At 49.4% G+C, this 20,255-nt stretch overlaps 1 protein-coding gene and 1 pseudogene across 9 annotated transcripts in view; both read left to right on the forward strand.

The window, feature by feature from the left end:
* Nucleotides 1-19,635, forward strand: part of ZNF362 (zinc finger protein 362) — a 41,943-nt gene extending 22,308 nt beyond the window's left edge. For all 9 annotated transcript variants that reach the window (XM_017974534.4, XM_054259108.2, XM_002750590.6 and 6 more), the window contains 5 exons: nt 1,477-1,804; nt 2,929-3,153; nt 13,751-13,829; nt 13,956-14,114; nt 17,842-19,635. In XM_017974534.4, the coding sequence (XP_017830023.1) occupies nt 1,477-1,804; nt 2,929-3,153; nt 13,751-13,829; nt 13,956-14,114; nt 17,842-17,958 (908 nt within the window). In that variant the 3' untranslated portion in view covers nt 17,959-19,635. The remainder of the gene's footprint in view (nt 1-1,476; nt 1,805-2,928; nt 3,154-13,750; nt 13,830-13,955; nt 14,115-17,841) is intronic.
* Nucleotides 18,632-19,253, forward strand: LOC108592558 (uncharacterized; annotated as a pseudogene).
* Nucleotides 19,636-20,255: the final 620 nt, after the last annotated feature.

The following is a 20,255-nucleotide window of genomic DNA, read 5'->3' on the forward strand; positions in this document are numbered from 1 at the left end:
TCTTCTCAGATCTATTCCTGTGCGTTTACATGCACATGTATCTTGTCCATATCTATGTATGTAGTTTGAGTGTGCGTTCTTTAGAATAGATGCCTTGTATGTCTGATTTGCTTCTCTCCCTGTCACTGCATCACATCGAGCTTGTTTTAGTGGCCGTGCAGTTCCCCTGATGAGAGTGGACCACAGCTGCTTACAGAGCTCATGCTGAGAACAAACAGGTTGTGTCCAGTTCTGTCTGATCACCGATTTGTATGGAAGGCCCATGTACACACATCTCTGTGTTCATGTGGGAATGTTTCTTTATTTTAGATTTCTGGAAGTAGAATTGCTTGGTCAAAAGTTATGTATATTAAAAATTTTTAAATTAATTATTATTTTTTAAAGAGAGAGGGCCTTGCTCTGTTACCCAGGCTGGAGTGCAGTGGCGTGATCACGGCTTTGTGAAGCCTCGACCTCCTGGGTTCAAGTGATCCTCCCACCCCAGCCTCCTGGGTAGCTGGGACTACAGGCACACACCACCACACCCAGCTGACTTTCGTATTTTTTTAGAGACAGGGTTTTGGGTTTTGCCACATTGCCCAGGCTGGTCTTCAACTCCTGAGCTCACGTGCTCCTCCTACCTTGGCCTCTGAAAGTGCTGTGATTACAAGTGTGAGCCACCATACTTGGCCATGTTTAAAATTGTAATGGCTGTTGCCAGACTACCTTCCATTAAGGCTTTGCAAATGTACACTCCCACCACCCGTGTATGATACAAAACATTCTCCTGCTGACTTGACATTATCTTTTTCAATGCACAGATCTTTAGTTTCTTTTTTCGTTTTTTTTTAAAAATAGAACTACACAATAGATATCATTTTCATCTGTTTCAGCCGATAATGTAAATGTTTCTAGTCCCCTCATTTTTAAAAGAATAACTTTTATTACAAAAGTTTTTTAAAAGCTCATTGTCAAAGAATCAAAGTACAGTTAAGCTTTTTTGTTTTTATTTTTAGTACTCCTCGTATACCATCCACATCACATTTTGGCACATTCTCTCCTACTTATTTTTTGTGTGCATACATATATAGTTTGCTTCAACAAACAAAGCCTTCTTTTTAATGGGCAGTTCAGTAGAGGCAATTAATCGCTGTTTACCAAACCCCTTCCTAAGGTTGCATATTTTTAAAAAAATTTTTTAAAATTTTGCTGTTATTATTATAAATAAGACAGTAGTGAACTTCTTTGTGCCTTGGTCTTTCTCTGTGGTTTGAATTTTTCCAAAGGGCTGCTGTTATCTAACTCAATTTAATCTTAAGGTATCTAAGGCATCTTACACATGCATAAGCTCTCATTTAGTTGCCCCTGTGTAGTAACTTACGAATGTTCATTAAGGGGATGCTGGCCTGCCAAAATCACATAGCTGGGTGGGCGGGCCAGGCCGAGCTGGCCTCTGCAGCTCCCCTCATCCCTGCCCCCACCCACATGTCTTCGCAGGTCTGGGGCTGTCCACCCGGACCCCGGCTGTGAGCACTTCTGAGTCGAGCGCGGGCACGGGCACGGGTACCAGCACCCCGTCCACACCCACCACCACCAGCCAGAGCCGCCTCATCGCCTCGTCCCCCACCCTCATCTCAGGGATCACCAGCCCCCCTCTCCTGGACTCCATCAAGACAATCCAGGGCCATGGCCTGCTTGGCCCCCCCAAGTCCGAACGCGGCCGCAAAAAGATCAAGGCAGAGAACCCGGGGGGTCCGCCTGTCCTAGTAGTCCCCTACCCCATCCTGGCCTCGGGCGAGACTGCCAAGGAGGGCAAGACGTACAGGTGGGGTTTCAGGCGGGACGGGGTCCAAGTGGGCTTGGGGCTGGGGCTTGAGCCAGGGCTGCCCCAGGAGCCCAGCAGCGGGGCTGAAACAGGACACCTTGGGCCGAGTGGGGTAGGGGGAAGGCCAGTGTCCAGAGGGGCGGGGCCTTGTGGACAGCCCCGCCCACATCCGAAGTCCCGGTTCAGGGAGGGCTCCTGGAGAGAACAGAGCCTTGGCCCCTTAGGTGTGGCCTGTGACTGGCAGCCACCCCCCACAGCCTCGGGTTGTGAGAGTCAATTTCCTCTTCCCTTTAAGCAGTGTAGTGTCAACCCTGGCCACCTTTGAATCACCTGTCTCTTGGCTGTGCACTGTGGCTTCTGCCTGTAATCTCAGCACTTTGGGAGGCCAGGGTGGGTGGATCACCTGCAGTCAGGAGTTTGAGACCAGCTTGGCCAGTGTGGTGAAACCTTGTCTCTACAAAAAATACAAAAGTTAGCTGGGTGTGGTGGTGCACCTCTGTAATCCCAGCTACTCAGGAGGCTGAGGCAGGAGAATCACTTGAACTTGGGAGGCAGAGGCTACAGTGAGCCAAGATTGGCCACTACACTTCAGCCTGAGCGACAGAGTAAAACTCTGTCTCAAGAAAGAAGGAAAGAAAAAGATTCACCTGAAGAGCTTTCAGAAAATGTGGATGCCAGGGCTTTACCTCCAGGAATTCTGAGTTTATTTGTTGAGTATGGAGGGCATGGGGGGTGGGGCAGGCATGGGTAGTTCTTGGAAGCTCCCCAGGTGATTCTAATGTGCAGCCTGGTTGAGAACTACTTCACCCATTAGAGCTTCCTCCCCTGAACCATGGGATGTGGCCCCGGGCAAACCCTCACAGAGTCAGGCCTGTCTTCCCTATGAGGTGTAACCCTGTGCCCTAGGCTCTGTAAATGTTCCCCCAGGTGAGAGCTTCCTCCTCTAGATTTAAGGGTACCCAGGCTGGGAGACTGTCCCCTGTCTTTCCCAGGTGGGCCTGTGCTTCTTGGGCTCCTCACAGGAAAGACCTGTCCCAGGTGCAAGGTCTCTGATGTAGAAGGCCTCCCTGAGATGGACAGACTGGGGGATTGTCCCAGCTGTGAACCTGCCTCTTGCCCCGCAGGTGTAAGGTATGCCCGCTGACCTTTTTCACCAAGTCGGAGATGCAGATCCACTCCAAGTCGCACACAGAGGCCAAGCCCCACAAGTGCCCGCACTGCTCTAAGTCCTTTGCCAACGCCTCCTACCTGGCCCAGCACCTGCGTATCCACCTGGGTGTCAAGCCCTACCACTGCTCCTACTGTGATAAGTCCTTCCGGCAGCTCTCCCACCTCCAGCAGCACACCAGGTGAGTGGCCTGCCTGCTGCTGCCCTGCTGCAGCCCAACTCATCTCAGCACCTATGGCCTGGCACATAGAGCCAGTGTAAGGAGGGGCAAGTACCTTCTCCAGGTGCCTGTTGCCCTTGGCATCTTGGGCCTTGCGGACCTCATGGGACTCGGCTCTTGTTACTGCACGCTGCCCCCACCGTTTCTCATCTCTGTCTTTGCACATTGCTGTGTCCTTTACCAGAGACACCCTCCTGCTTTTCCCTGTTTCTTTGGCCATCCCCTTGTCCTCTCTCAGTCTAGCTTCCTCCAGGAAGCCCTCCGTGATTGCTCTAGCTGGGTAAGGGACCTGACCTCTGTGTCTCCACAAGGTCCTGTGCATGTCCATCATAGCCGTGGTAGGTGTCACACCCATGTCTGTTTATCTGCCCACCTCACTCAATCTGCTGGGAGTTCTTGAAGGCAAGAGCTCAGTCTCCTACATTTCCACTTCCCCAGTTTGTAGCACATAATAAGCAGTTATTAAATATTTTGGAATAAATATAAATGGTTTTTACAGAGCATACGATTCATCTATTTAACACATATTAACAAACTTATACTCTATGCCAGACACTATTCTAGGTGTTGAGGATACAGCCAGGAACAAAACAGACAAAAATCTCTGCCTTCATGGGCATACAATCTAGTTGAGTGTGTGAAAGGGAGATTCAAAGCTATAAATGCTTTAAGAAAAGCTTGTGGCTGAGCACGGTGGCTCACGCCTTTAATCCCAACACTTTGGGAGGCCTAGGTGAGTGGATCACCTGAAGTCAGAAGTTCGAAACCAGCCTGGCCAACATGGCAAAACCCCATCTCTATTAAAAATACAAAAATTAGGCTGGGCTTGGTTGCTCACGCCTGTAATTCCAGCACTTAAGGACGCCGAGATGGGTGGATCATGAGGTCAGGAGATGGAGACCATCCTGGCCAACGTGGTGAAACCCTGTCTCTACTAAAAATACAAAAATTAGCTGGGTGTGGTGGTGCATGCCTGCTTCTCAGGAGTCTGAGGCAGGAGAATCCCTTGAACCAGGGAGTCAGAGGTAGCAGCAAGCAGAGGTTGCAGTGAGCCGAGGTCCCATCACTGCACTCCAGCCTGGTGACAGAGCAAGACTCCGTCTTAAAAAAAAAAAAAAAAAAAAAAAATTTAGCTGGTCGTGGTGGTGGGCATCTGTAACCCCAGGTACTTGGGAGGCTGAGTCAGGAGAATAACTTGAACCTGAGAGTGGCGGTTGCAGTGAGCTGAGATTGCACTCCAGCCTGGGCAACAAGAGTGAAACTGTTTCAAAAAATAAAAAGAAAAATTGTGCAGGAGGGTGTAGACATCAGAAAGACTGGCTCACCAAATAAAAATACCATTGGTATTTTAAAAAACAAGTCAAAGATTACCAAGATTTCAGTTCATCTGTTCAGAGGGGAAGCAGCAGTTTTTTCACATGACGACGATCATCTGTGTGAGCATTGTCACGTGTTTGCCAATATGAGCACTGGAAAAGTCAGGGATAAAATTGGTTTTTGCTGTGGAGTTTGTAATTTACAGAACTCACCAGGTTTTCTCTGTTTTTCGGACTAATACTACTTAGAATGGCTTTTTTTTTTTTTTTTTTTTTTTTTGAGACAAAGTCTCACTCTATTGCCCAGGCTGGAGTGCAGTATCATGATCTTGGATCACTGCAGCCTCCACCTCCTCAGCTTCCCAAGTAGCTGGATTACAGCTGTGTGCCACCTTGAGAAGGGCTGTATTTGTTATTTGCTTTTTTTGTTTTTTATCATTTATTCATTTATCTTCATTGTCTTTGAATCCTTTATCCCTGGGTGCAAAATGTTTTACCTTGTCTATTTTTGTGGCACAATGTATGGGTATGATAGTAAGAATCAAACGGCAGGCCGGTCTCGGTGGCTTGTGCGTGTAATCCTAGCACTTTGTGAGGCTGAGGCGGGCCAATCACTTGAGCTCAGGAGTTCCAGACCAGCAACATGGCAAAACCCCATCTCTACAAAAAATACAAAAACTAGCTGGGAGTAATGGTGCGTGCCTGTAATCCCGGCTACTCGGGAGGCTGAGGTGGGAGGATTGCTTGAACCCAGGAGGTTGAGGCTACAGTGAGCTGAGATTGTGCCACTACACTCCAGCCTAGGTGACAGTGAGACTCTGACTCAAAAGAGAAGAAAAGAATAAAATGGCAGAATGGCAGCAGGGCCAGGTGTCAGTCTGTTTTCTCATTGCCATGCCTCCTAAGGCACCAATCTGACTGTATAAGTTTGTTTCAGCAGTTTTCTGATTTTGTTACTTTGATTTTTAAAAAACTTGGCCAGGTTTAGGTACAAAAATGTATGTAATAAGGTGTTGATTGATAAAGTCCTCCTGGTTGTATGATTCTTAAAATAAGAGCATGTGATAGAAAAGCTTGAGATCTAACTCTGTTAGGAGACTTTATAAAGCCTCTAGGCCAGAACTGTGTGTGTATATGTGAAAAAATTTTTATATTAGAGATCAGGAACCTAGAACCATCCAATTCACCTCTACTAGATTGTGCCTCTATGATGTGTAATATGTGGGGGGTACCCTTTTTTTGGAGAATCTTCATTTGTCAGTGTTCCTGGGCAAGCAGAGATGGATGTCGTTTTATAACCTTAAAGGCTGCAATTCCACAAGCTGTAGAGCAGGTCCGGTCCAGTTTCCTGGAGGACCACGGAGGCCTCATTCCCACTTTTGAAGTGCAGTCCTTGTTTCTCACTCTCAGACTTGTCATGCCTAATTAAGTGAAATTCATCTTTAAATGTGACATTTCTGGCACAGCCATGGTTATAAATTTGATTTACCTAATTATATCCTGTTAAGAAGGAGGACAGATTCTTACAGATCCTGTTTACAGAACTAATGACTGTAAAAGAAAAGGGTCTCAGCAAAGGTACTTTGAAGAGTTTTCAGCAATTATTCCAAGTAGTTTTGTAGATAAGCCCAGTTACATACGTTGTTTTCAATAGAATGATTATTTCAACATTTCCTTGATAATTATTTCATATCTACATTAGGAGGTTTTTATAGTCCCCCTCCCACCCTCACCCCCAGAATTCTGAAGAGTTAGTTGGAAGAAGGCACCATTTTAGGAATATTTTATTCTAGTTTATTGAATACAGTCTCCTAAATTGAAATTAGAGAAAGATTAAAGAAAAAAGGAAGACCTTTAGAGAATTAGAACATTAACAATGAAATCAGTTTCATCCAGTCCTAGGGAGTGATTCCTGTTCCTCTGATCCTGGGTTAGTTAGCCCGCTCTCAAAGTTACCTCCTTCTGGACCAAGGACTCTTGGAGCCCACCTTGGCCTCTGGCAGTGTCTGGTCATGAAGAGGATGTTAGTTTGGCAGCCTGTGTGCATTTGTCTATTCTAGCTTGAAGCAGAGGTCTTCAAGCAAGTATAAGGGTAAAAATCAGACCTGTTAATTAGACTAAATGATTCTGGTTAATTAGTTATAATAACAATATCACAATGGAAGACAATGGAGTCCTCTATTAAGATATAATACATGATCAGTTTTTCAGATTAAAAACATGTTAGGCTGGTGTGGTGGCTCACCTATAATCCCAAAACTCTGGGAGGCTGAGGCAGATAGATCACTTGAGGTTAGGAGTTTCAGACCATTCTGGTCAACATGGTAAAACCCTGTTTCTACTAAAAATACAAAAATTAGCCAAGTGTGGTGGGTGCCTATAATCCCATCTACTCGGGAGGCTGAGGCAAGAGAATCACTTGAACCTAGGAGTTGGAGGTTGCAGTGAGCCGAGATTGTGCCACTTCACTCCACCCTGGGTGACAGAACAAGACTCCATCTCAACAAATAAAACGTTATAGGCAGCAAGTGCATTGGGCCATCTTCAGGGTCTTTTAATCCCATGAAGGGTTAACTAATTGTTAAGGGTATTTTAAATCTAGAGACAAAATCTTTTTAAGGAAATATCTTTGTTAATACTCATTATGCCAGCCTCTGTGCATTAAAATAGGTTTTTTTGGTCCATCTTAGAAAGTGCCCAAGAATATATTATGCATTATACATATTATATGTGTAAAATTAACCCAGGGAGGTTGCGTTTCTCTTTTTATTTGCCAACTTTCTTATGCTACGATCTTCATAGGGCAGCTATCACTTTGGTGTTTGGCTATTATAAATATGAAGAATACATAGGCACTGTGGCTCACGCCTGTAATCCCAGAACTTTGGGAGGCCGAGGTGGGTGGATTACTTGAGGTCAGGAGTTTAAGACCAGCCTGATCAACATGGTGAAACCCCATCTCTACTAAAAATACAAAAATCAGCCAGGTGTGGTGGGGGGCGCCTCTAATTCCAGCTACTTGGGAGGCTGAGGCAGGGGAATCACTTGTACTTGGGAGGGGGAGGTTGCAGTGAGCTGAGATCTTAACCACTGTACTCCAACCTGGATGACAGAGCAAGGCTTTGTCTTAAAAAACAAACAAAAAACAAAAGGAAACTACAAAATCTAATCATTGTGAGCATCCCTCCTTTTATAAAGCAAGGAAGCAAATCTTTGGTGTTGCCCAGCAACTCCAAGAGCATTTGCATTTGCACCTCTACAGTTTTATCCTCTTCAATCAGGGACCTAGGGACCTGGTTCTGAGACAGGCGACAGCACAAAGCTGATGGAACGGGCACACTAATAAACACAGGATCGAGAGATGATAATGAAGAATTCTGGTTTTTTTTGTTCAAGAAGTAGACTTTGTTTAAAAATATTAAGAACTTGACCAAAAAAAAAAAAAAACAAAAAAAAAAACAACAAATTAACAGGCCTTTGAAGGAAAGGAGAGTATTTTGCTAGAATGTTCTTTGGCCCAGGGATTATTCTCCATTCCTGAGGGCACAATTTTTTTTTTTTTCCATCTCTCTCTCTCCTTTGGAGTAATTTGAGTTCATAATGGCAGAAAACCAACCAAACAAAAAAGAATTCTATCAACATTTGGAAGACAACTTATAAGTCACTAGGCGCTGGCACATATAGTTAAACTGATGTGTCCTAACTCAGAGGCAAAGAGGCAAGTATCCCAAATGCCCAGAACTCCCAGGATTCTTTAGACAAACAAACAAACAATTCCAAAGCTGAAGAAGCAACCAGCTTCCAGATTCCTTGTCCTCTGCTGTTTGACAGAGGCCCTTTCCCATTTGTTTGTCCCTTGGTGGAGAAGCCGACCTCAGGTCATCTAATCAAATCCATCTTCCCAGTGATACAGCCACTAAATGAAGGGTGTAAGAGAAGGTCATGTCCGAAACAGAGCCAGCCCTGGGTCAAGCAGTAGAGGTAGAGTTAGCAAGAGGGCGAGCAAGATCCACCCTAGGAGTTGAGAAGGATGTGCCTGGGAGCATGGTTGGAGTGAGGCGGTTGAGCGGGCCCGCAGCGTGAAAAGGAGACACAAGCCAAGTGGGGGACTCGCAGAGTGTTGCACAAGTCCAGGCTTCAGAAGGATCAGCCTCTACATAATAAACACCACATGGATTTATAGAGAAAATAGAACATTTTCTGTTGTTGTTAGTCTGTTCGTGGTAGAAAACCAGCATTGTCTCATGCAGTTAGTATGTATGAGGGTTGTCGGTACCTGCAGATGTCGCAGTGCAGGAGTCAGGGGTAACATTGTTTTGAGCTTGAGGCCAGGAGTCTGAGACTGGCCTGCGCAACATGGTGAGACACCAATCTCTACAAAAAATTAAAAAATGAGCTGCGTGTGTTAGCATGTGTTGTAGTTCCAGCTACTCAGGAGGCTGAGGTGGGAGCATTGCTTGAACCCAGGAGGTAGAACCTGCAGTGAGCTGAGATTGTGCCACCGCACTGCAGCCTGGGTGACAGAGGAAGGCCCTATCTAAACAAGCAAACAAACAAAACCATTGTTTTGGGAGGAAGTTAGTAAGTTATAGGAAATGGCTGAAAGTTTTATGTGTTTGTGGAACTAGAGCTAGACAGAGTGACTTTGGATTTGTCTGTTTATCGAGGGTGCAAAGTGTTTTTGCTTTTGTTTTTCTTTTCCTGGCTGGGTGATGTTTTATACCTGCCTAATGATCATTGCAGCAGGGGAAAGTGTCATTTTATTTTTTTCAAGTCTGATAATAATGCTAATAATGACAACGACAACTATTCCTTGTCAGGAACATCTGTGTGCCAGGTCCTGCTTAAGGTGTTTTAATATACAAGGTGTCCATGAAATCCCTGTACAGTATGAATTTATTATTTTTTCATAAGAGAGAATGAATTTGAAAAATGCCACAGAGGGGAAGTCCTCTCAAGGAATATTTAACTTTCATATATCTATGACCATTGTTTTAGTTATAAAACAAAACATGCCCAAAGCCATCTCATGGCTGAGGAATGAAAGTGATAATTCATGAATCCTTAATAATTTTATTGAAACATTGAATACATTTCCTTTGTTTTCATAAGTTGCTTAACTTAAATAGAGATTAATGTATTAAAAACTAACACTGTAAAAATATTTTATGAACATCCTTTAAATTCTTACAGCCTTTATTTTTATTTATTTATTTTTTGTTTTGTTTTGTTTTTGAGATGGAGTTTCGCTCTTGTTACCCAGGCTGGAGTGCAATGGTGTGATCTGGGCTCACCGCAACCTCTGCCTCCTGGGTTCAAGCAATTCTCCTGCCTCAGCCTCCGGAGTAGCTGGGACTACAGGCACGCGCCACCATACCCAGCTAATTCTTGTATTTTTAGTAGAGAAGGGGTTTCACCATGTTGACCAGGATGGTCTCGATCTCTTGACCTCGTGATCCACCCGCCTCGGCCTCCCAAAGTACTGGGATTATAGGTGTGAGCCACTGCGCCTGGCCTACAGCCTTTATTATTATCCTCATTTTAGAGAGGAGGAAACTGAGGCTGAGGGAGGCAGTCACCTGCCCAAGGTCACACAGCTAAGAGGTGGCAGAAGCAAGATTTGAGGGCAGTGCATCAAGGAGCAGCCCAGTTCAGGAGGAAGGAAGGGGCTGGGGCGTCAGGCTGCAGAAGAAGCACGTGGGGATGGCAGTGCCAGGCAAGAAAGCAGACCAAGTCTTCGGAGACCCTGGGTGTGACTGGGACAGTGGGGGTTGGGGATGTAGTCCAGGGCCACTAGCTTCAGCTCAGCTTCCTTGTGCTGTCTAAAGAAGAGGGACCACCAGCTGGGAGCAGTGTCTCACACCTGTAATTGCAGCACTTTGGGAGGCTGAGGTGGGAGGATCACTTGAGGTCAGAAATTTGAGACCAGCCTGGCCAACATGGTCTCGAACCATGGTGGTCTACTAAAAATACAAAAAATTAGCCAGGCATGGTGGTGCGGGCCTGTAGTCCCCAGGTACTTGGGAAGCTGAGGCAGGATAATCGCTTGAACCAGGGAGGAAGAGGTTGCTGTGAGCTGAGATGATGCAGCTGCACTCCAGCCTTGGCAACAGAGTGAGACTTAGAGTCAGAAGAAGAGTGACCACTTAGAATCAGGGTGGACTTGTCCACAGATGTGGGAACTGGGGCTGGGTGCCCCCCAGTGGGAAGATGCCATATAAAGAGAGGATTCCCATGTTAGAACTGAGGGTTCAGGCTTGACTTGAAGTTCAGAGACTGAAGATAAGAGCTTTGTGGCCAAGAGAACAGGCAGCCTGGTCCTTCCTTCATCCAACAGTTGCTCCCTGAAGCTTTTTCTGAGCTAGCCCCATGCTGGGTGCCATGCATAGGGACACAGGAGTGGGCAGATGCAGGCCCCTGCCACTGTGACCTGGGAGGCTGGCAGATGCGGACACTTCCTTGAGAGAGGGAAGTAGGTGGAGGCTGGGGAGGATCATCTGGGTCAAGTGCAGAGGGGCCCACAGCCCTCCCCACTCATGAGCAAAGGCTCCAGGCCTGCTGGGGGCTCCATCTGCATGTGTGCTGGGGGAAGTTGGTAAGATGCCCCTCTGGGGAGTGCAGTGGCCGAGGAGGAGGCCTTAGAAACCAAGGCCAGAATGTGAAGGGCCTTGCGAGCTGGGGAAGTGGGATATGGATTCTGTCATGGAAAAAGAGGGAGATCGTGGAATCTGTCAGACTGGGCCGTGACAAGGTCAGAGCCCTGCAGCTTCGGCCGTGCCAAGGCCAGATGGGGAGAGGCTGAAGCTGGGAGTCTAGGAGGAGGCCAGGCAGTCATTGCACTTGCATGGGTGGAGGCCAGTGGGCAGCTTGCTGGCCATGAGGGTTTGGCTGGCTCCTGAGGAATGACCTGAATCCACTGGAGCACTGTCTTTCAGTCAGTCAGCAAACCCTGTGAAATACCCCGGGGCATGGAAGTCGCTGATTATGTGGAACATATTTCTCTTGTCAATGATTGACTTCAGAGAGAAAGAACTTGCTTTCCTTCATTCAGTCTGTGTCTATTTATGGAATCCCCTCTGTGCTGAGCCCATGCGAGACACTGGGGTGATGGTGGGGGATGAGCCCAGGGGAGTTCCTCTGAGGGAACGCAGTGACCAGACATGGACAAAATAAGTACAGAGACTTCTGGGAAGCCAGAGTCTTTGTTGCCTGAGAGGTGGGCTGCGGGGAGTCTGACCTGGTCCCCAGGTCAGGGCAGGCCGCTCTGATGAAGGGCTCAGTGCCAGAGGGGCTAGTGCAAGGCCACTGTGACTCGGTTTCAGGTCAGGGGGAGAAGGGGCTGTGGGGTTTAAAACAGGCAGTGTGAGTCGTGGGGGTCCTTAGGCATTAAGTGACAGGGGGCTTAACTAAACAAATTCTCCAGCCCTAGAGGGAATGAGGATGGGATGAAGTGAAGAGGATGCTGGCCTCAGACCAGATGACTCTTAAGGTCCTTCCATTGTAGAGACAGGGGCAGCAGCCTGGGATGGGATCCTGAAATGTGACACCCAGAAATGTGCAGATAGAACAGGGGTGGTCAGTACTGGATCCGCCCAGCTTCTCTTGGCACAGCTATTATGGAAGGCCAGATCCCGGGCCTTGATCCTGAGACTGGGACCCATCCGTGCCCTCGGGATTCCCCGTCCAACGGGAGAATTCAAGGTGAAGGCCTTGAATTACATCTAAGGAATTTGGGCTTTGTCAGTGTTTATAATGGCAGCCAGTGGGCTTATTGGTGGCAGGGAGTGTTTCTTACTCAACCCTGTGTCCCTAAGTCCAGCTCTAGGCCTGGCCATAGGGGCCTTAGATTCTTTGATGAGTTCATTGATGGGCTGCTGGCAAACCCAGTCAGTGACAGGGGCTGGAGCCTTGGAAGGAAGGAGTGACCACCCTTTTGGTCAAATCTGGATATTCCCCTCTACTTTTGCTCCTCAACAAATTAGGCAAACAAGGTTCAGGCCCAGCTGGTATTTCATTGCCCACCTGCTTGGCACAGATATTTTCCTGAACAGACGCTTCAAGACATGCCCAGGGAGGTGGTGCAAAGGCATGAGTGTGAAAAGCAGGGAAGGCTACTATTCGTGCATGCCAGGCTGCTGAGCTCCATTTGTGGACATCCTTGCTCAGTCCACAGCTGGGCTTTTGGGCAGGTACAGGGTCATCAGACCTCAAGTCATTACCTCAATGTCACCTTCCCCATGTAGCCCTACCCCTGTTTAAAACTGCACCCCTCCTTCCAGCACTCATGGTCACCCTCATCTTGTTTTTCTCACAGCACTCACTACCTTCTAATGTGATTTCCTTTTTAACTTCATGCTTTCTGCTTGTTTCATCCAGGCAGTGGCTTTTGTCTGTTTTGTTTATGATATATTCCAAGTACCTAGCACAGTGCCTGGGGTGTGGGTGCCCAATGTCATGAATGTGGATGAATGAGTAATAATAACTGGCGAACGTTAATTCAGTGCTGACTTTGTACCAACACTAGGCTAAGCCCTTTACATGCATTATCTGATGTTATCTTCACAAAGCCCTATGAGGTAGGGACTGTATTTTTATGCCCATTTTGCAGATAAGGAAACTGATACACAGTGTTTTCTCCAAGGTCACCCAGCTGGTAAATAGCCAGGATGAGAATCCATGAGTGGCAGGGACAGGAGGAGCTCCCTGGGAGGACACAGAGGGGCTGAGCAAGGGCCCTGCTGTTTTGTATTCTCTCATTTACTGGGGTGACCACGTAGCTCTCACGGACATGTGCCTGACATGGGACAGGAAATAAGTGTGTGGGGCCAATTAGAGGGAGATGTCTCCTTCTTAGGGAAGGAGGCTGGGTGGGCAGGGAAGGTCCCGACAAAGCTGTGCATCTGTGTTCTTTGCAATGTGTAGTCTGTAGCCTGCAGTGTGAGGTTTCTGAGAGAGGACCGGTGTGCACTGAGTTTCTGTGAGGGCTCTGGTGGTGGGCCGCAGACAGCAGGGACCTCTGGGTAGCGGGAGGCTCTGGTTACACTGGCGGTGGAGGCCAGAGATGGAAGGGGGAGCCATGGCCTTTGAAGTCCCCAGCTCTTGCCTGGGCTCACTCTTGGTCCCTGGGGAGTGTGGGCAGGGTAGGGACCGAGAGGCTTAGGGGCTAGAGTAAGGACTTGGGGACTGAAGCAGTCTTGGGGTGTGTGTCAGAGGCCTCCACCTCACTGGGCTGCCCATTGCAGAATCCACACAGGCGACAGACCCTACAAGTGCCCACATCCTGGCTGCGAGAAGGCTTTCACTCAGCTCTCCAACCTGCAGGTGAGTGCCCGCCTGCCTCCCACCCCCAGGTGCTGTACTGCCTCCCCCGCCCCTGCAAGGGAGCGTGGGAAGGCGGTGGGGTGGGGAACCCCTGTTCCTCTCCTGACCCCCTGCTGTGCCCCACAGTCTCACCAGCGCCAGCACAACAAGGACAAGCCCTACAAGTGTCCCAACTGCTACCGGGCCTACTCGGACTCCGCCTCCCTGCAGATCCACCTCTCGGCCCACGCCATCAAGCACGCCAAGGCCTACTGCTGCAGCATGTGTGGGCGGGCCTACACCTCGGTGAGTGCCAGTCGTTCGGCCTGTGCCCTGCCCTGGTGGGGCCGCTTCCTCTTCCAGGCCTCAGCTGCCTCCCCCTCTTCAGATCTGTGCTGACTCTTCCCATTTTCCAAAGAAACTGAGGCCTAGAGAGGGGAAGTGACTCCCTGAGATTGCAGGGAAAGGCAGATCCAAGGCTTCTGCTTCCCACTTCTGGTTCAGCTACCCCAGGCCGAGCCCCTAGCCTCCTGCTCACCTTTAGCCTGGGTCTTTGAGGCTCTGGAGTACTCACGGCAGTGGCAGGAAGTTTTTCACCTGCTCTTAAGAGGAAGCTACAATCCCCATCATGGCCACAAGGTGGCATAGTGACATGGCCCAGAGCCCTCCTCATCTCAGGAAAGGCCTGAGCACCCCGGAAAGCTCATAGCATTCAGCCCCTATCCCTGGGTGGGAATTTCCCCAAACGAGGGCCTTTTGGCACCCAGAAGCAGCATTCACCCCCAGGCAAGTCGCTTGAGTGTGGGCTTCTGGTTGATCTAACATTCTAGTTAACAGACCCCATATCCCCAACATAGAGGTCACTGAGCCTCAGTTTCCCCATCTGTCAAATGGATGAACTCACAGGGCTGTTGGCTGGCAGAGTGGCGCCAAATCAACCTGAGCTAGTACCATTATTTGTTCATTCAGTGTTTACTAAACACTTCTGCCTGGCACTTGGGCATCAGGATGAGCCAGACAGATCTGTGGTGCTTTTTTTTTTTGCCCCCCCCCCCCCCCGGAAGTTAAGAACTACTGTTGGAGACAAGTATTAAACAAGTGCACATGTAACTGTTTGATGGCAAATTGTGTAGCTGCTGCAAAGCACAGCATCTTGGCCCTAGTCCAGATGGACATTTGGGCAGGACCTTTCCATTGTGGGTGCTGGCCTGTGTGTGGCAGGGTTCTGAGCAGCATTCCAGGCCTCCACCCACTAGATGCCAGGAGCAACCCCTCCTCAAGTGGTGACAGCCAAAAATGTCTCCAGGGAGGACACAGTGGGGCTGAACTGCAGGGCCATGCTGTCCTGCATTCCGGGGGACAGCGTGGCCCTTGCTAAGCCCCTTTGTGTCCTCCCTAGGAGCTCCTTCTGTCCCTGTCACTCCTGGGTTCTCATCCTGGCTCTTTGTCCCTAGAGGGCAAAATTGCCTCAATTGAGAACCACTGTGATAAAAGAAAAATATGTTTTGAAAGACAGCAGGGAGGACAGAATGGAGCTGGGAAGGGGGATGGGTCCGGATTGACCACCTAGGGGAGCACCACTTAGATGAAGCTTTGAAGACAATTGGACGAGGAAGAGAATGAGGGGAAAGAAGCTTCCATGCAGGGAACACTGAGTGCGGACCCACTGAGGTGGAACAAACTTGGCCTATTACAAGAACTCAAAGGAAATTAGGTCATTTGGGGCCTTGGGGCTCTGTTAGAAAAATATGGATATTTTTTCAGGTGGAATGGGAAGCCACAGGAAGGGGATTGTCAGGGAGGGTTTTTTGTTTTTTTTTTTCCCTGTATTTTAGAGACGGGACCTTGCTATGTTGCCCAGGCTGGAATCAAAATCCTGGGCTCAAGGGATTCTCTTGCTTCAACCTCCAGAGTAGCTGGGGCTACAGGTGTGTGCCACAGTGCCTGGCAAGGAAGGTATTTTGCAAGGTCACTCTGGCTGGAGGGGGTTCATGGATCATAGGTAGGGTTGTCAGCGGTACTTGTCAGGTGCTGGAAGGGCTGCGACTTGCTAAGTGCTGAGTCTGTAATATGTATTCTTCCCTGGAGTCCAAAGGGCAGAGGAGGGTCGAGAGGCTACGAGGACAGAGTCTCTGCAGAGAAAAGGGTTCCAAAGGGGTGAATGGGAGCCCTGCTTGGCTAGCTGATCTCCAGTCTATCCCTGCCTCTCTCCAAGGCTCAAGTTTTCCATAATCTCCTCCTACACCATCAACCAATCCTGCCTCATCCATACTCCTATATTCGAAGTAGAATCCAGACATCATACTATTTCTAAAAATTTCACTTTATGTCTCTGACGATAAAGACTCCTTTTTTTGAGCATATCCACAATTCCTTTGGAATACCTAAAAGTAATTAACCGAAGTCCTTATCATCAAATCCTTATTCAGCACTGACATTCCCATTTGTCTCATGAATGCCATGATTTTGTGTATTTACATCCTTTTTTATTTTTATTGAGACAGAGTCTCCTCTGTCATCCAGCGGCACAGACTCAGCTCACTGAAACATCCGCCGCCCAAGTTCAAGCGATTCTCCTGCCTCAGCCTCCTGAGTAGCTAGGAATACAGGCACGCACCACCATGCCTGGCTAATGTTTTTGTATTTTTAGTAGAGACAGGGTTTCACCATGTTGGCCAGGCTGGTCTTGAACTCCTGACCTCAGATGATCTGCCTGCCTCGGCCTCCCAAAGTGCTGGGATTATAGGCGTGAACCACTGCACCCAGCCTACATTATTCTTTTGAGATCAAGATCCAAATAAGATTCCTACATTGTGGTGGGTCAGTATATCTTTTAATCTCTAGATCCCCTTATCCCCACTTTTTTCTTGGCTATTTATTCACTGAAGAATAGTTTCCTAGCTAGAAATTTGTGGGTTGCTTCCCTCTGGTATTGAATAGCATGTCACTGCCACACTTGAGGGCTTCCTCTGCTGGGCTCTGAGCATATTGAGGTCTGAAGTCAAGGAGTGGCAGGTGTGAGTACCACCTCTGCTCCTGGTAAAGGCCAATGGAAGGATACGGCTTAGTGTAAGGGCTTCTGGGCCTGCAGTGAGCCCTAGGTCATAGCCTCACCTACCCAGTCTTAGTGCCTCGGGTCAGATCCAGCAGAGCCAGTGGAGGACATGATAGTACTGACCTGTAGTCCCAGCTACTTGGAGGGCTGAGGTGGGAGGACTGCTTGAGCCCAGGAGGTTGAAGCTACAGTGAGCTGTGATTGTGCCGTAGCATTCCAGCCTGAGTGACACAGTGAGACCTTCAAAAAAGTAAAAGAGAGGAAAGGAAATGTAGAGACTGGGGCAGGAGTGGACCCTTCAACCCCCACTTCATACTAAGGGCTTGATCTCTGACCATAGCAACCTGTTGAGGTTGTTCCTCCCCCATACCTGCTTACAGAGGAGGAAACTGAGGCTCAGAGAGACAAGATGACTTGTCCAAGTTCTCACCATTAAAAAAATTAGCAGAGCTAGGCTCAGACCCAAGCCTACTGCTTCACTGTCACTGGGATCAACAGCCAGATGCAGGAACTGTGCTCCACCTGGCAGGCAGGGCTGAGGTTCAGCCAGTATACCCAGCTACAGCCAGCTGGTTGTAGGAGGTTATGGAAAACTTGAGCCTTGGAGAGAGGCAGGGACTGAGTGGAGATCGGCTAGCCAAGCCGGGGCTCCCACTCACCCCTTTGGAGTCCTTTTTCCTGCCTTGCAGATTCTGTCATCTTAACCTCTTAGTCAGGTGGCAAGGGGCTGAGGGCCTGGCCCTGGGAGCCACAGGTGGGCGCTGCTGTGGGGCGAGCTCTCCAGCCAGCACTCACCCCAGGCAGCAGTGCAGTGTCTCTAGAACCAATGCCCTATGCGCATCTGACTCTGGGAAGCTGTGGCTGTCCTCCACTCTCTGGACTGTCTACCAAGAGCCCTCCAGTGGTTGCTGGTGGGAACTGCAGCTTCTCCCTCCCTTGCCTGTGGTTCCCTATTCTGAATCTCACCCCTGCCCACAGGAGACCTACCTGATGAAGCACATGTCCAAACACACGGTGGTGGAGCACCTGGTGAGCCATCACTCACCCCAGAGGACGGAGTCTCCCGGCATCCCGGTGCGAATCTCTCTCATCTGAGTCCACTGGAGGCGCCGCCCCACCCGGCCCACTGGCAGACACAGACCCAGGCAGCACCAGGCCCTGACTCCCTCTGGGGGCCCTCCAGGAACCACCAAGCTCTCTCACGACCTTCCCAACCTTCCAGAAAGCTTGGTCCGCAGAAGCCCTGCCTGGTCCAGTCCGGGGGCGGCCAGGCCAACTGCAAGATTCTGGACTGTTTTGGTGGCATCCAAAGACGATCTCAGAGCACTTTGAACCTCTCTGTTGAGTTTTCTTTTTGTTCCCCACCCTTCACTTGCTTCACTGTTTTTCTTTTTTTTGTTTGTTTGTTTTTTTAAGTTTGTTTTGGAAATAACAGAAAAGATATTTATTGGCCAGGAAGTTGGTGCTGCTAAGACCGAGAAATTTAAAGAATCGGACAGATGGACGCAGAGAACCAGAGGGCAGTGTGGGACCTTCTCTTGCCATGGCCTCAGGTCTTGAGGGAAGGCTCAGGCTTGGGTTTCTAGACTGCAAAGGGGACCCCAAGGTGGGAGGGGCAGGAAGCAGCCGGAGTGAATCCTTTGCCCCTGAGCACCAGGCTCGAACCTCTTGAGCTGTGCCCTGGGCATCACTGAGCAGAGGGGTGCGGCAGCTTCAGGAGGCAGAAATGAGAGGGGCAGGAGATCCACAGGACCAAAGGGTGCAGTGATGGGCTGGGTGGTGGGTGGGCCCAGGGAAATGGGGTGGGGATGGGCTAGGTAAGACCTGGCCCTCTCCTGCTGCCCTGAAGACCATCCCAGTCTACCTCGGTGCTGGCCAGGAAACCTTTCGGCTACCTCTCCCACCATCCCAGACTGTGGGCAGGGGGATGGAGAGGGAGTGGGCCTGGGGTTGGGACCTCCCTCCAGAATTTCCTCCAGATGGGGCAGTGCCCAGGGAGGGGTTGTCTTCCCTGTGGTGGAGTAGGAATCCCCAGCCCAGGCCCTAGGCCTCTCAGCAGGGAAGGGATCCTCTGGGAGGCGGGTCCCAGGAGCAGACCCTACCCCCCAGCCCCCACAGACACACCCCAATCTGAAAGCCATGCGTGTCCGTGTATATAGGAACCATGTACAGAGCCCGGAGAAGCCCCCCACATCCCCCCCGGGAAAAAAAAGAAAACTAGACAGAAACTCATCTATATATTCTGTATCTGGAGTTCCGTTTTGAATATTAACTGTGTTATTTTTATACACTTTTTAAGCCTTAACTCGCCATTGATTTACCAGTTTAACGTTTCCTGGGGTTTCTTTTCCCATGGGATCCTCTGCCCCCACCCCCAGCCCTTTGTTTGACTTGCGTCGTCTGATACTCAGTATTGTAGCTTTTTGTCCGCATGTTACTCCCTGTAAATACGCTGTTATACATACTGTTAACACCCCTTTGCTTTTTCTATGGGACCTCCAGGCCACCATATTTAGAACTAGTTACCTTATTAAAAAAGAAAAAACAGTCTGTTGGCTTCTCAGTCTGCATCTCGGAGGCAGGGAGGTGACGGCAGGTGCCCCTCAGACACTTCAGGAAGGAAGTTTGCATTCTATTTAAAAAAGGGGGTGGGGAGCAAATGAAAATCAAATGTTGGGGGAAAACACTAAAGGGGGCAAGAAACAAAGGAATTACAAACCCTCTGCTCTTTGTATTTCTCTGTTGTGAAGAATAAACTGTACCTGCACCGGGTGGCGGTGGTGTTTGGCGTGCTCTGTGCGAGGGCGGGGCTGGGGGGCACCTTTCCACTGCTCCTCTCCCCTCCCCCGCCCCCCAGACTTGGAAGGAAGTGGCCTCTCACTGTGGGCTGACCTCACTCCAGGTGCTGAACTGAGTGCTTTATGTTGATTGCCTCACAACTCCCTAAGAAGTGGGTAGCAAACCAAGAGAGGCTCTTCACTGCCTATAATGCAGTGTAGTGTCAGTGACACAAATTGGCCCAGCGTTGCCTAGTGCTGGAGCCTTTTTGGATGTCCTAGCTCCACCAAGTCTCACTTCCACTGCTCCCTGAGGGGCACCCCAACCATCTGGGGGGGCCACTGCTCCCTGAGGGGCACCCCAACCATCTGGGGGGGGCACTGCTCCCTGAGGGGCACCCCAACCATCTGGGGGGGCCACTGCTCCCTGAGGGGCACCCCAACCATCTGGGGGGGCACTGCTCCCTGAGGGGCACCCCAACCATCTGGGGGGGCCATTGCTCCCTGAGGGGCACCCCAACCATCTGGGGGGGCCACTGCTCCCTGAGGGGCACCCCAACCATCTGGGGGGGCACTGCTCCCTGAGGGGCACCCCAACCATCTGGGGGGGCCATT

Source organism: Callithrix jacchus, chromosome 7 (assembly GCF_049354715.1).
Source record: "Callithrix jacchus isolate 240 chromosome 7, calJac240_pri, whole genome shotgun sequence".
In the NCBI taxonomy this organism is placed as follows: domain Eukaryota; kingdom Metazoa; phylum Chordata; class Mammalia; order Primates; family Cebidae; genus Callithrix; species Callithrix jacchus.